Below are 12,646 nucleotides of genomic sequence, written 5' to 3'. Positions count from 1 at the left end.
CAAAAAGTCTCCAGACTTTGGTAATTTGTATTTAAATCAATAAGAAAGTACTGTATAAATTATACTAGTGCGCTTGTTTTATGACAACAAAACCGCTTTAACCAGAGCAAGTTGTATTTTCCTTAGCAATGTAGCAATCCACACCATTATTTATGCAGAGTCAAACATATTTTCGTTACATTTTACCAGTATTTCAACCTAGAACAGCCTCTCTGAAATGCTAATTGTAACTATTACCCATCCCAAGATCATTCTCACACTCTTTCACTTGGAACTGGTAACAGTGATGCACATGGATCAGATAATTCCTACCTCTCACTGTAATTGCACAGGGATTTTGCTTTCTTTTGAGTCAGTAATGTCTAAATTGGATTAAGATAAATCGCTTATGAGCCCTTCTCTACAGACATTGCTTTCATGACTGCTATATTTAATGCCAGTTTACCTCAGAACTTCATTTTTTACACCAGTCTTACAGAATGAGTTTCCATGAGGTTCATACTCAATTTCAGATTATTCTTAAGGACTAAATACCCTATGAAGAGGAAAAGAAAATACCCCAAATTTTGCTGACATACTCATGAGTGAATGTAGAAACTGTCGTGCTGGCACTGTTCACTATGATCAGACGAAAATCAAATGACAGGATCAGAAGAGTGACCAATCTCAAAATCAGAAGACTTAGTCTGTCTATTAATGTGTTTAAACATCTTTACACTCCCCTGTCTGGGCAATTGATGCTCTTGGCAATAATAATCTGAGTGGGTGGTTGAGAATGGAGTGAGTGGGCATCAGATGTAGCACTGATGTGAATTACTGCTACTTAGCAGAACATACACTCTCTCATCCAGGGAAATATTTTTTTATTATTTCATAAGTTAGACATAAGTAATTAAAATATTTTACCCGTCAATACTTGGAAATAAAATCAATAGTGTATTCAAAAATTATTATCTTATAATCATAACTGAAGTGTCACTAAATGTCTGACTCAAATGTCATAAAGAAAACGCTGAAAAATTAAATACAATCTGTGTGCCTAATTTGCCTGGTTTGTGGGTTTCTTTTTTTTCAATATTGCAATTGCAGACCTCATAATGTCTATGTGATTGCTGATATACATCACCAAGACCAAATAATGCCAACCAAAAAATCCTGATTGGTCTTTCCTTTATTTTGGCATATTATTGCTTTCATAATTTTAGCTACTGAGATTAATGACAGAGGTGACAGAAAGGAAAGAAGAATAATGCACAACACTACTGAAGGTCATATACACTTAAAATACAGTGAAATTAGCATTATTTCTGTGTTGACCATAATACTACTGTTCTACAGACTCTAAAAGAAGATACCACAATGCACTCAGTATATTTGGGTCAAATATAGATGAAGCTTCCTTAATGTCCTGGTTTTAGTTGGGATAGCATTAATTTTCTTCCTAGTAGATGGTACCCTGTTGTGTTTGCGATTTAGTACGAGAATAATTAATACTGGTAACACACTAATGTTTGGGTTGTTGCTAAGTAGTGTTTATCCCAAGCCAAGGACTTTTGAGTGTCTCATGCTCTGCCAGTGAGGAGCTGCTCAGGAAGCCAGGAGGGAGCACAGCCAGGACAGCTGACCTGAACTGGCCAAAGGGATATTCCATTCCACAGAACATCATGCTCAGTATATAAACTGGGGTGTGGGGGGAACTGGCTGAGGAGGAGTAACACTTACCTGCAAATAAATACTATGGGGCATTGACTGGGCTGTGATTTCAAACAGTTTGTTTTTTATTTTATCTATAGTGCATTTTTACACACATTTAAGCAAAATGTTCACTTTGTTATCTTTTCCTAGAACTATTTCCTGAATAAATACTCAAAATATTAAAAAAAAAAAAAAATCTCTAAAGAAACAGAAAACAAAAGAGAAAACCCATTTATGTATACCAGTATTACAGCAATAATATATACAAGCTGTACTTTCTCAGGAGAAAGAGACTTCTCTCAGAACAAATGAACTTAAAACTGGTTTCTCTTTTAGGTGAATTATTTAAATAACAGTGGTAATATTGCAGCTGTGGAGGTCCAAGCAAGGTTGGCATAGCAAGAAAAAAATTATATTTAAGCAATTGATATAACTGGAAAAAAACAAATTAGCCACGGACTAAGAGTCTATTATAGGCCTTTTAATTGGGCCATTAATGAACAGACAGGCAATCTAAGTGTAACACCTAAAACAACATCTATTTCAACACTAATTGCAACCAGAATCCAGATACAGTACCTTAGCTTTATCCCTCATGGATCCTTTTCCCAGGATGGACATTTTTGCACCTGTTTCTTCTTGTAATCTCTTTAAAGAGTTTCCTCTTGGTCCAAGCAATTTCCCAACAAAATTGAACTAGAATGAAAATAAAAGAACTTTTTAAGACCCACAGGTACTTTTCCAAAAACTTAATAAATAAACATGATGATTAAACAAGAAAATTTTACTTCCCTTTAAAAGAAATACTCCTACTTAGCTCTGAGCCTAACTGACAGAGATACAAGACTGCACAACCAAGATATTCACCCATCTAGTGTGAAAGACAGTAAAAGCATTCATGGTTTATTGGAACCCCAGGAGGCGTCTCTCTAGGATGAACAGGCCAGTGGCCACTAGGATTAGCAAACTGCTAAACAAGATACTTGTTCATGAGATGGTACTGGGGAAACCCAGAGAATGCCTAGGTTCTTTCCCAAGTAAGCCACCTCTACTGGCAAGTAATATATCCTGCAAACTTAGAGCTTTAGATAGATTTTTAGGAATTGATGCTTCACACATCGACTTGAAAACAAGCTCTGTTCTGTGTATCGGCTTCAAATACCTGCTTTGCCAGCACCAGAACAAATCACAATCAATAGATCTGGTAGATATTCAAGGGCATTTTCTAAAAGGATTTTGTAGAACGCTGGGCTTTGTCTGCCACGCTGCTAATATTCCTAATCACTGCACACTTCATGTTACTCATCAAATAGTTTTTTCTGTATGAAGAGGAGAGATGCCTACAGAAAATCAAAAGACAGAACAATCAATAAATGAGGTGCTAATAGCATGTCGACAAAAAGTAGCAAAAAGGGGGGAGTCTATTATGTAATGTGTTTATTCTGTAATCAATAGTCTCTTCAATTTATTTTTTTTTATTTTTTCCAGCATCCTTTAAAACGCTGTGGTATGTGGTCTTCAGAAGCTGACTGGAAATCATCAGCACTTGCTTAAGATGCTTCTGAATTATGTTCAAGTCTGAACAGACAGTATTCTGGTCTGGCTTTCAACGAAGAATAAACATAGCCAAAGAAAAAAGGGTGTAATTGTATCAGCACTTCCTTGGTTTTATTTTGGAGAGAAAGAATATGACAATAAGAAATATAAATCAAGAAAATGTTGCTGTCAAAAATACACACAAATGTCTATAAAGATGTTATAATATATTTTGTTTTGCACTACCTTCTGTTTTGAAAATGGAAAAAATGTGGAAATATTCTTGTTTTCACTTTAACCAGCAAGAATGTAACAACACAAATGCATCAGCCATGTTAGTAACACCCAAACTCTGAATTATGCCAGGTGCTCCAAACCCCAAGCTGGCTTTTAGTCCAGTGTCTTAATTAAAAATCATTTGTACTTCCTTCAAATACTGGTTAAACTATCTAAGAAAGTAGTATATAATCACAGGAAAAATAAATATGTAAGGCAAAATCTACTGCCACTTAAACCAAAATAATTGATTTCTGCAAAATAATGTGTCTGTGAGGGAAGTAATAAGTGGTAACATTTGCAGGAAAATTCAGCATGATTTGAAGCTCCAAAAGCAGATTTTTCAAGCTTGTGTGCTTGTACTTTTTTTCCAACTCTACTTGTTGAATTAATAAAAGTTATCAACTCTTCAAAATAGGGTAGGATTTAGAATCAATGATCCAATCAAGGTATCAACAATCCTATGTCTTCAAACTGTTGCCCTGTTTATTCCAGGGCAAACTTCGCTTAGAAGAAGTTGTTGGCTTCAAACTGATTATTCAATTTTGTATGAAAATAAACCAAACAATGAGGAAGAAATGGCAGGAACTGAACTTTAATACTAGACTTAATGCATTGATAGATACAAGATTTCAATAATCACCCATCCCCTGTATATAAAGGTTTACTAGAGATGGCTGAGCAAACAGCAGAGCTTTTGTTCCTCTGCAGGGACCCCCTTACGGACAGAAGGGAGGGTGTCACAAGTTACAGCACCAAATCTTTTGTAACACTTACACATCACCAATCAGACAAGAACCATGTCCTGCTGCATCCTTTCAGTGTTTCTTAATATTAAGAAAAGCTACCCCTCAAAAGGTGAAAGAACGATAAAGTTATGTAACTTCAGAGGAAACTATGAGAAGGCCAACCAAAGCTTGATTACATTTGTTCTCTGAATGGAATAAAACTATTAAAATACACTCTGTGAAGATTTATGTTGGCCATTTATATTTAAGCACTTCATAAACTGTCTAATCATTACCTTGACATATTGCTGCAAAGGAGCAGCATGGCCAGCACAGGCCATGTTACGTACTAAGTGGATTTTAATCACTTCCCAAGAAATAAGTGGCTGGGGATTTTAATTCTATTGATTATGCAGCAGACAGACATTTCATCCACTATCTACAAAACACATATCAGGAAGGAAGCAGTTATTTACAACTAAAAAACTGACGTGCTCTTAGTTTGGTTTTGTCTAAAGTTGCAGAAAAGCCACGGCACTGCACCAGGCATCCTACTGTTGTGCTCAGTCTTTCCAGCATCAGTCTGGGGCCACTGGATATCCTCAGCACCATCTGTAATCCCAAAACTCCCCAAGGTCTGAAAGTACTGGTAGAGTGACTTTAACTCAATTACTCAGGAAAAATTATATGCTTTATATTATGTTCACACAAAAGTAAAAGCAGCACATAAGAAGGAGGACGTTGCAGTGAACAGCACAAATTTTAAGAAATCTGAAACACAATTTCTCTTTGTTTTTTAAACTAAGATATGCTAGGCAGAACCGATCTTAATACTGGAAACTTTAGGCTCCAATTACAGCCACACGCATGCACATGCAACCTGAGCATAGAGACAGTGAAGGAAAATGTGGAAACTCAGGCAGTTGGACTGCACATAATGGTGAGCCTTGCCCACAAACACACATTCCTGGTACAGCAGCTGTAACTGCAGATCTTATTCTGCAATCTCAGATCCAATCCAATTCTGCCATGTGTACAAATTTTCTCCAAATAACAGCAGCTCTAAGTCTCTGGGATAATATCTGGTCATATTAGGAGAGGATAGCTGAGAAATGCTGACACACAGAAGAGAGTATTAACAGAAAGCTTTCACTGCTGGGGAGCAAACAGACTTCCACTTGAAAAATATTGTGTTACTAGATGTTTTTATAGGTGGCTTAACTTTTCAATCATGTTTATGAACATGAACTAGGCTTTCTGTTTGCTTGCAGAAACCCTTCGTGGTTTACGGCAGAGATTTTGTTTATTATCTTCTCAGATTTTCTTCTCATCTGTCTGGGGGAGATGATGCATGTCTTCAGGGGAAAATGATCAGGTGAAAGCAGGGGATGCTTTACTTACAATCAAATGCACATGATGCTTCATGTATCAACAGCTGTGCAATAAACCTTCTCCTCTGCAAAATAAAACCTGACAGAGAATACAGGTCGATAGATCTTTCCTGTATCTACACCCAGTATCTCCAGCATCTTCCCCACCCAATATATACACACAGTTTCAGCAGATTTATCTGCATCCTGATTACTTTCACACTTCACCTCACCAAAGCAATCAGACAGTTAGGTGCTCAAAGCCAAAACTCTCGCTCCTCAGTTTTCATCAAAGTTTTTGTTCAAACTACCTCAGGACGGCATACCACAGGTATAAAAAATCTTAGGTATAGTTTACAGCATTATCATTCAAGCCTCAAGCTAACTACAATGACTGGTAGAAAATGCATGTTTACATTTGGAGGAGTATTTGTTTCCCTGTTTGATGCAGCCTGAATACATTTCTACTAGAACGGCAACATTTCTTACTTTATAAAATCTAATTTAATAGGGTTTTATAACCAGACCCAAGGAATATGCTTATCATTCAGAAAAAATGTTTGTGTCAGTGACTGTTTCTGTTTCGTACACAGATCAGTGTTCACAGCAGTAACAAACCTAGATAAATAACCAATAGGATAAGACAAATGGTTCCAGCTGTAAGATAAAGCAGAACAAAGTCCTGAACTGGGAGAAGAAATTAATTTCTTCTAGAAGCAGCAAAACAGAAATGGCCCTGGCTTGACAACATGAAACAGGTTTGTTATTTCTCAGCGTGTTTTGTTCAGCATTGCTATCGGTTCCTTTGTGGAGAGACAAAGTGTCACTCCATTTTCAGAGCTACTTATCCTCACAAAATCCTGTCCTTATTCAAGGAGAGCAGGAGGGGGGTGGGGGTGGGGAAGAATCTTTCTAAATTCAGTCCTGTTCTAAAGAAAAGGGGAGAAGACAAAGACAGTCATTCCTGAATAAAACCTTACTGCTTGAGACCTGCCTATAATTAAGGTCCTATTCTAGGATTTCTGATAGTTCATTTAATTCAGAATAGCATTAATTTTAAAATATCTCATCTTTCTACATGCACAAGGGACTTCATGTTAAGGAAGTACTGGACTATTATGAAGGCAAATTTTATTTTTCTCAACATTTTGTAAGCATGACAATGCCTGTAATAACATGCTTTAACTTTTGGTTAGCCCTGAACTGGTGAGGCATTTGGACTGAGCATTGTGGGTCCCTTCCTACTGGAACTATTCTCTTCTATTCTCATCTATTGCTCAGCAGATTCTGCAGAGTTCAGGTTTGTCTCCCTCTATATGTGGCTGCTTACCCCATGCAATATCCGGTAGTTTTGGCTTTAGCAAAATTAATTTAGTGTTCCAGATAAACATGCAATGTTATTTTTTACAACAGCAATGTGATGTGATACTTGCTGTCTCTTGGAGAAGAGCTTCCGAAGACACCTGTTTGGTAGGACTGAACTTTGCAGGGCTCTACTTTAGCAGGGCATGTCAGGAAACAGCAAACAGCAGAAGCAGAAAATGAATGTACTCCAGAGAGGCCCTGGAGATCTACTCCAACGAATGTGTGCTACTGCTTTCTTACAGTGTAGTATCACAGAAATGTCTCTGCAGCGACCCCAGAACCAAAGGAGAGAAGGAGAAAGCTGCCCTTTCCTACAGAGCACATTGGGTCTCATCTCTTTGTTAGGCTTTGAACAATAACCCAATGCCAGGCTGTGCACAGAAAAATTAAATGCTCAAAGGGAAAACACAGCTTCTTGAAAACTCTAGGCCAAATTAATTTCAGGTTTAAATCAGTGGAATCACTTCAAAAATAAATTAAATCTGATTAAAAAAGTTGGAATTATTAAAGCTACTGTGACTAGAAAATTTACCTAAGAAATAAATGGGGTTTTATTACATCTTTTTTTATCTTGAGAAGTGCTGGGAACTTGTATTTATGGTGTGCTTGAAGAAGATGCTGCAATACTTGTATGGCTATTTACTAGCTCATTGCAAGCAGCTATATCTACAGTGAAAATATATTTTTGGCATAATTCCATGAAACAGATGGTCAGCAACTCCAGACAAAAATCTTCTAGATGTAAGTCTACACTGAGATAGGAAAATATCCCCTCACTTTACACTTTTAGTAGTTTTCAGTCACAATTTTGGTAACAAGTTGTGGCATTCAAATGAAGTAATTTAAATGAGCCTTAAAATGAAAATAAATTTTCTGATAAAAAGAAAAAAAATTGGTGTCTGATATACCCTCATTTAGTTAAACTTTCTTAAGTCAGGAAAATTTGCATGGCTCTTTCTCTAATACATACATTAGTGGTGTTATTTATTAAAATCTGCTCATCTGTAAAACACCCAAGCATTTTATTTCATGTGTTTCTATTTTTAAATCTACTGTGAGGTAATTGAGGAAAAGCCAAGGAACAAATTAAAGTTGTGGATCTATATTAAGTCCTCAATTAACAAGTTGCTAATTGCAAAGGGTTTATTATTTAATTAGAGAGGTATCCAAAGAGATTCATTGTACCAGGCACTGCACAGCCATGCAGGAAGACATGATCTTGACCCTGAAGAGCTGTCAAGTATGCCAAAAAAACCCAAAACAGGCATTGCTGAATGTATGTAGCTACTATTGCTTATTTGGATTATGAGGAAGTGACTGCTGAAACTACTGCTATTAAAATCATCAGGCTCAGTTACCAAAAAGGATATTATTACTCAAAGCAGGTGCAGCATCAGCATCTGCTGACAGAAAGACCAGACCAGAGCCTGCTTTTGCAACTCAGAAAAGAGAGAGAGGATCCTAGTGTTCAAGGCAAGGCTGGATGGGGCTCTCGGCAACCTGGTCTACCAAACTGGTCACCAGTCAGAGGTCGTGACTGATCCCAATCCATGTCTCTAAAAGGTCGGGAAGTTCTTTGATGGCTCGCCACTCCTTACTGGGAAACTGTGTGAGAAGAGCAGTATTTTTAAAAACTGCAGAGTATGCAGACTTTCCTTTGTACTGAAGTTGTATTTTATTGATTAAGGCAAGAGGGTTCTTTAGGACACAAAGCTACCTGGCTTTTAACATTTATTCTATCCAAGCTTGAAGTAGTCAACTTTTACTATTTCCAGGAAAATAAAATACAAAGTAAGTAAAAAGAAATTCTTGAAATTGTGTGTCTAAGACTGGCTCATTTGCAAGACATTACCTAAAATGGTATTTATACAAAGGCCAACAACTCAGGCTGCAGAAGTGCACCACTGAGCTTTTGCCGAAGTGCACGAAGAAGTTTATACTGAGTATACTCACAGGTATGGAGATAGGTACCAAGATTACAACACTTAAAAGCACAATCAACATTTGGCTAATTGGGCTTATTACTCCCACAGATACACAATTTACCGGTCACAGTAATAAACACCATCTGCTCTTTGCTAACTGGCAGCAACCTAACAACTTTTTTCTAACTTGAAGAGTTTGTAATGTAAAAGGAAGATCTAAATAAGTTTTAATACAGTGGGACTTTCATGCATATCATCTTACTCTTACTGAGCTGAATATGATTTCATATTATGTGAAAGATTTCTCTTTGCCAGATGTTATATTTGCCAAGATAAGCTCTAAGTCAACAAGAAACAGGGTAAGTTAGGGTTGAATACCCAACCATAAAAATAATGCATCTTTCCCATATATGTTAGTAGACTACTCAAATGTAGCATAAAACACAAATTTCTTATCAGTCAAGGAAATTATAACAGTTAATTTGGACCCAGTGTGTTAATGAACTGATTTAACATACCTCCTTATAGTATCTAATTTTGTAGACACCATTGTATTAAATCACAAATGGCTTATGTTAATCTAATTAAAAACTCTGTTAGTCAACTTGATTTTGCCTTTTGCTATTAAAGTAATTATACTTACAGCAGCATTTAAGTATCAATTTACATATACTGAGTACTATGCAAACAATTTTATTCTCAAGTCACGTTCATAATCAAAGCAAAGCATTACTTTAAAGTGATTGACGTATGCGAACTCACATAGCTCTGCGGAAATTAAACAAGCCTGTGAAAGCACTCCAAAATATTTTATGAAACTCTGTTTTTTTCACCTTCCCCTGCAACATAACTGTGCTTCAGACTTCGTTAATGTAACACAGAAAAAAGTACTTTCAGGACAACACCTTGAAAGATCAAGACATACAGTATGTGACAAATGAGATGGCAAGCATGAGCTGGAGGGCCTGAGTGGCTTTGAATAATGCAGGCTGTAATAACCAACAGTCTTGCTACTGAGATACAACTCCTGGATGAACAAAACTGCAGTTTGGATGCCCCTACCTGATAAAATATTAAATGATCTGCTAATTTTTTCACTTGCACCTTTTTTCTTATTCTCGCATCCCAGGCTAAGATCTGATTCACACTTAGAAGAATATTATAGAAGTAATATTGAATTCTCCTCTAACACAAAATTAAGAAATGCCTCAGGTATATTTAATAACCATCTCGTTTAAACTTAATATTTATTCCATCACAATTACCTTGCTTTAGCACATCTACAACCTTCAAGAAGGATGAATGTGTTCGCAAAATACATATTAAAGAGAGCCACCAATATGAAGGCAGGGAATATTTTTGATTCACCTTGTCAAGACAATATGTCCCGAGCTCCAGCTCGTCAAGGGAGCTCTCCTGGAAGGGTTGAAGTGACACAGTTAGCCATACCCAAATAATAGACTTGGTATCTAGGAAGATGATTCAGGGTTTGAAACTCACTTTCACAGTGGCACCTGACCAATATGTGTGACTCAAGTCTGTGTGCTGAATTTTCAAGCACATTAGTCCCATTTCCACACTCTCCTCTGCCTTGAGCTGCTGTTCATCTCCAGTTTAACTGCCTCATTCATTCAGTAACTGTGTGAACTTTGGTATCTCACACACATTTACATGTACAAAAGCCATAAATTCCAGGTCTGGAGCTCAATGCCTAGGTCCTGCAATGAACAGAAGAACAACTTCTAGTCCTCTTGGGAACCTGCATCTTCCAGTACTCTTTCATGTTCCTCCAGGAAATCACTGCATTCAAGTGTTACAAATGAGGAAATGTTTTGATTTGCAACCCTCAAGCATTTATACTCCCTGTCTGTCTGCAAATGCAGTAGGCACTGAAACGAACTAAAACGATGACAACAAATATGTGACAAAACTACATGAAACAATAAGGAAAATTAACTTCCAACAGACACTGAGGGGAAACGTCAAGTGCAAATTTACATGGAACATTATGTTCTCTGTAAATCTCAAAAGTGCTTTGAAGCTTTTTTATTTAATAAAGACCATACAAGTCTTAAACACTTAGATTATAGCAACATAGAGGAAACAAACGGATACATTCTTAAAGGTAAAAACTAAGGATTTGTTCCATTTACTGGCAATGTTTTCCCACCGCAAATTTATTTACAAAAAATTTTATTCCCCTTAAAACTGAATACACCTATAAATATTACGGCACCAAAATAAGAACAAAACAGTGCACTTCAACCTGCAGCAACAATGAAATCAGTGAACAACTATTCACTCATGTAAACTTCTCCACCTAAAACACTATACAATGATGCTGACAATTGAGCAAACACATTCTCACATTGACAGCACCATCCTCAAATCACAAAGTGGTATATATTCTTATATCATTAGATTAATATGAGCAACTGTTTTATGAAAAGATTATTTATTTTAAAATCAGTGTGTAACATAGAATTTTGTGTAAATCATTATATTCATAGAGATTTGCCTCAGATGACAACTTTCGCCCTTGCCATGTCTTTTCTTACGGCATGTGGCATTCTGCATTTTGTTATAATTACAACAGAAAATGGATATTCTGAAATGTAATTTCCAGACTAAGGTTTGTCAAATGCTTGTAGATGCAGAGTATGGGCATTACGTGTTTGGTTATTCTAAGGCCTGTACATCCCCCACTTAGAATAATGAAAGCAGCTGTCTCATTAATCTTTAGCAAATATGAAAGAAATTAACTCCGTGCTTGCTAACAAATATGGATGCCCAAATCCTAAAGGGGCTTTCAGCTGATGAATTCCAGTGTCACAGCAGTCAAGCCTGGTGAGCCTAGAACTTTACTATTCTCTCGTAAACATCACAGAATATTTATAACCACGACACAGAGACCTGTACTGGTGGCTCTGAGGAGAATGTGCATCCTGTGGACCCCATATGTCTGTGCAGACTCCAGAGACACATTAGCAGCAGCAATTTGGAGTCCTTACATTAAAAAAAGAAACAGCCAAGGGATGCAGGACAGAACTTCCAGAGATGAAATGTAGGTCATTTGGGAGGTGAAAGCTGCGACCTGCGCGGCAGCAGCCTTTGCCATGTTCTCACTATGGCAAGTGCAGTCTCAGAGAGATGGGGATGCTCTGAGGCAAAGCTACAATCACAGGCTGAAACAGAGGTGTCAGGACGAAGAACTGGGAGACACCTGGAACTGAGGCCACATCCAGGATAGGAAGAGTCTGTACAAAAAGAAAAGATCTGCTTTGAAGTACAAGGGATCCAGCTGTGGGTATGCCTAAAAACCAAAGAGATGGCATATGCAGGGTATGGAATAATATTTAACTCGATTCTTAAATTCAAGAAAAAGATATTTTTAAAATCTGACATTGTATTCAAATAAGGGAAACAAAAAAGACCATAAACTATCAGCCAAAAAAACACCCAAAGTCAAATCCACACACAGCAAGTAAGAGAAAACTTTGAGCAACAACTTGGAGAAGTATAAAAAAAGAAAATAAAACACTATTCAGAGACTTGGAAGCCAGACAGAGAGCTGGTAGGGCTAACAGATGTTCAGGCTATAAAAGGAGGATTCAAGAAAGATGAGGTCAGAACACAAAAATAAAATACTTTTTCTCCATCTGGGTTCATAATGGAGGAAACTGCGACAGGTGGTTGGGAGGAAGGCAGTGCAATAAAAATTTTCTAAGAATTTCCAATTAAATTACTACAA

The 12,646-nt window shown here is 37.0% G+C and overlaps 1 protein-coding gene across 16 annotated transcripts in view; it reads right to left on the bottom strand.

Annotated features, from left to right (window-relative positions):
* Positions 1-12,646, bottom strand: part of KHDRBS2 (KH RNA binding domain containing, signal transduction associated 2) — a 346,343-nt gene that overhangs the window by 234,035 nt on the left and 99,662 nt on the right. For all 16 annotated transcript variants that reach the window (XR_005604150.1, XR_005604159.1, XR_005604148.1 and 13 more), the window contains one exon: positions 2,275-2,391. Coding sequence is in view for 1 of the 16 variants with exons in the window: in XM_039568849.1 (XP_039424783.1) it covers positions 2,275-2,391 (117 nt within the window). In the remaining 15 variants the exon portion in view is untranslated. The remainder of the gene's footprint in view (positions 1-2,274; positions 2,392-12,646) is intronic.

Source organism: Corvus cornix, chromosome 3, assembly GCF_000738735.6.
Source record: "Corvus cornix cornix isolate S_Up_H32 chromosome 3, ASM73873v5, whole genome shotgun sequence".
In the NCBI taxonomy this organism is placed as follows: Eukaryota; Metazoa; Chordata; class Aves; order Passeriformes; family Corvidae; genus Corvus; species Corvus cornix.
Note: the sequence above shows the minus strand (reverse complement) of the source record. Positions and strands in the feature narration are given on the sequence as shown.